This window comes from Bidens hawaiensis, unplaced genomic scaffold (assembly GCF_021521415.1).
Source record: "Bidens hawaiensis isolate Kalapana, Puna unplaced genomic scaffold, B.hawaiensis_p1.1 tig00057668_1, whole genome shotgun sequence".
Taxonomy (NCBI): Eukaryota; Viridiplantae; Streptophyta; class Magnoliopsida; order Asterales; family Asteraceae; genus Bidens; species Bidens hawaiensis.
Genome location: NW_027500388.1, coordinates 2518 through 6425, shown reverse-complemented (window position 1 = coordinate 6425; position 3908 = coordinate 2518). Strand labels below are relative to the sequence as shown.

General features: G+C 30.7%; 1 protein-coding gene across 1 annotated transcript; it reads left to right on the top strand.

The window, feature by feature from the left end:
* The first annotated feature begins 2182 nt into the window (after positions 1–2182).
* On the top strand, positions 2183–2548 carry LOC143601949 (calcium-binding protein KIC-like). Its single transcript, XM_077079217.1, has one exon. The coding sequence runs from the start codon at positions 2183–2185 to the stop codon at positions 2546–2548; it is 366 nt and encodes a 121-aa protein (XP_076935332.1).
* Positions 2549–3908: the final 1360 nt, after the last annotated feature.

The window sequence follows — 3908 nt, the reverse complement described above, 5'->3', positions numbered from 1 at the left end:
TTCATGCCATTCTAATCAATTTTTATATTTTAAATTAGTCTCCATCATCAAAATTTAAAATCAATGTATTAGATTCCTTCTCATCATTCTTATTTTTGTTATATTTTTTATTTTAACATTATCCTAGAAAAATAATATGCATGTATAAAGTAGAAATAATAAGAAGGCATATATGAAATAAATAGAGAGAGACAAAGGGTAGATAATAGAGTAAAGGTCCGGAAAGCCATCAAATTATTGAAGCGATAGGATCAAATATTAGCATCCATTTTCTTTTGAAACAATTAATGGGAGTATTTGTATTGTAGGCTTGTTGCATCATAAAATTAAAAATTTTAAAGCTTTGCCGATGATTTTAATTTTATTCTCTCCGTTCATTTAATTTTCTCATATAAAGCTTGAGTAAGGATTAGATTCTTCATAACCTATGTTTGTAGGCTGTAGCATCATAAAAAATTAAAATTTTAAGACTTTGCCGTTGATTCTAGCTAGTTCATTCTTGTCATTATTAATTATTATATGCACATATAGTCATTTACACTGATCATGTATGGGGTTATATACAGTTGCGTACGAAGTGGGTATGATTTGTTTAGACTTTATAATTATTTGTTTTGTTTGAAGTGGAGAAATAAAAGGTAGGAAGGTTCTTGGAAAGAAGATGAAGAAAGAGGACAAGCGGTGGAAGATGATATATTTATAGAATGTTTCCAAAAGAGATGATGACTCTAGCTTCCCATGAAGCTTCCTAGTTCCTACATAGTACAAACAAATTGATTTGCTATTTTCTTTTTTCTAAAACCAAAACAAGGAAACGTGAAATCACGATGACACAAAGATAAAAATACTACTCCCTCCATCCCTCCATCTTATTATAAGTATTCATATTTTCTTTTTTATTTGTCTTATTACAAGTGTTCATTTTTAAAATTTATTAGTTATTTTTCAAGTTTATCCTTAAACACACACAACTAACATTAATAAACAATATTTATGGACCCACTTGTTAAGGGCATTATTATCATTTGGTAATGAAAAAAAGTAATCATTCAATCCACCTTAAACTTTATGTTTTTCAAACCTGGACACTTATAATGGGACAGAGAGAGTATATATTTGATATAACAAAATAGATTAATTGATTAATTAACAAACTATATAATATTAGAATCCTTTTCTAGGGGAAGGTTTATGTATATTTTAATCTTAACGTGAGAACGTAAGAAATAATACTAATTTATTAAAAAAATAAGAACATAAGAAACAATACCAAATACAATACCAAACTACATAAATAATGATTTATAATAATAAAGAAAAATAACCTAAAAATTGCAACAAAAAAATCAAAATCAAGAACAAAATAATAACAACATATACCAGCAAATACTGAGAACAACAAAAGAAAAAAAAATCTAATAATAATAACAAAATATAATCAGCAAATACTTATAACATCTCATAATCGAAAATTAGCAAATACGAACAAAAAATAACAGAAAACACCTATAAAAATAAACCTAATTAATGATAACCGCAAATTGATTCTCACTGTTTTCATTTTAAGAATAAAATGTATATGATCTTGTTTCTCCTTTTCTAATCCTTGGTAGAATCTTTGGGTTCATGCTAAACCGAATGTTGGTAAAAGACACAAGAGCCAGATCACTGGCCTTTTAATTAATGAAAATTATTGATAGATTTTATGGGTTGTTTTCGTGTAATACTAATTAAACTTAGATTTATCAGCGTAATCACGGCCATAATAATCCATTTATGAAAGTTTCATGAAGTTTTAAATAATAATATATTTAGTGTTTAGAAAAATTATTACCATTTTATATTGAAGAAACCCATTCAAACACTATAGTTTTATATCTATATTATTACAACAAGTTATTTAATTATTTAATGTCACAAGTTATGCTTCGAATGTTCCAAACTTATAGCTACCCCTCAATTCTACCCGATTAAACTTTTAATTATTCGACCGCCTATTTATTATAGTTTATTGAAAAATGTCACCATGATTTTGGAATATAAACCAATGGTCAAAAACTTTACCTTCCCTAGTGCCAACCCAATTGACAAATTGTCATGACATCCATAATTCTAAACTTTGCATCCCTATAAATAAGTCCTTTAATATTATTTCCAACTCCAACCAACCACCAAATAACAAATGGAAGAACAAGGCTACCAAGACTTGCTTCCGGTGATGGCCGAGAAGCTAGAGCTAACCACGTTCATGGACGAGCTATGCAACGGTTTTCGGATGCTAGCCGACGAGAAGATAGGGTTGATAACACCGGAAAGTTTGCGAAAGAATTCAAGGTTTCTTGGAATGGAAGGTATGAGCAAGGAAGATGCGGAAGGTATGGTACTTAAAGGAGATCTTGATGGAGACGGGTTCTTGAATGAAACCGAGTTTTGTATACTTATGGTGAGATTAAGTCCGGAAATGATGGAAGATGCCGAGATGTGGCTAGAGAAAGCCATTGAATATGAGATCACAAAGGCTTCAACTACTCCTTTGCCAAATAACTGAATGATTTTATGTTGAATTAAGTTGTTCATATGGTATTTTGTTGATTAGTTTATATAAAATTACTACGTATTGGTATGTGTTATGTTGTTAAAAGTGGTTTGAACTTGGTCCACTTTTCTTGGAGCTTCATAAAAGTTGTATCTAATTGAATTGCAACATTTTTTTATCAATATATGACCAAAACAAAACAAAACCAAAAGAACTAAATCAATGGTTCGGGTATTGCTTGTTTTTATAACTGACTTTTATGGTTCGGTTATGGTTATACGTGTACAAATAACTAAACCGAACTGAGATTACACTATCTTTTATATTCTGCTTTTGACAAATAATATGCTATATGTTGGAATAGAATTGATATAAATAGCATATTAGTTGTCACTTATTATCCTTTAGGGTGAATAGGGCGCCCTTGGCAAACCTTTTCGGTTTCATCAGGTACTTCTCCAAAATTCCGTAAACCATTTGGCAGAGCCATTCGGTTAAGGAAGTCAGGCATGCGAACCGAAAATCGAAGCCGAAGACGAATGATCGTTGTGTGTTGAAAAGTGTATTCGAGTACTTTGGGTAGTTTGGCAACTTCGTTGCAGTCTATTCATGTATGTTCGGGTTCATTTGGGTAAAAATTAGGTGTTTTTGGATGATTTGTTTGTCGCAAAAGGAAATTTTAGATACTTCTTCAAGCAACCCGTTCACTTTTGTAAATAAATTAAAAACGTAACTCATGTGTTTTTATTCATAACGTTTTATGTAACTCAAAATAAATTGAGTTCATCTAAATGAAATTAACATAATCAGTTAATCGGCGGTTAATCGAATTGGCTAAACAGTATTTCTTGATAACTGAATTAATTGAACCGTTTACAAATAAAATCTATCGATTATAAATATTAGAAAATCAAAACACCGGTTGTAGGCTTGGTTAGTCTATAAGTTGATTGAACCAATATGTGGGGAACAACAATGTGCAACAAGCACTTAGCTTATTGGATTTCATGGTGATGATCATCCTCAAATCATTTAGAACCCACTTAACCTATATAGTTAGGAGAAAATTTTTCCCAATAAACATGTGGTTAGTGTTACACGTTTTGTTTGATTATGAAAAGTGAAACACAATGATTGGTTGATTTTTAATTAAACTAGTGTCAACTATATTGCATTTAAAAGAAGAAAGATGAACAAATGGTGCTATGAATCTTATGGGCCAAGCCATCAGCACGTACAAGCAGCCCATATTAAATGGCCCAAACAAGTTAACCGCTTCAAGTTATATGCAAAGTCACAAAGGAGTGGAGGTTATGAATGAACTTATGGTGTGAATTGGTTCTAGTCCTCCCATCTCCTTCTCTCTGTTTTC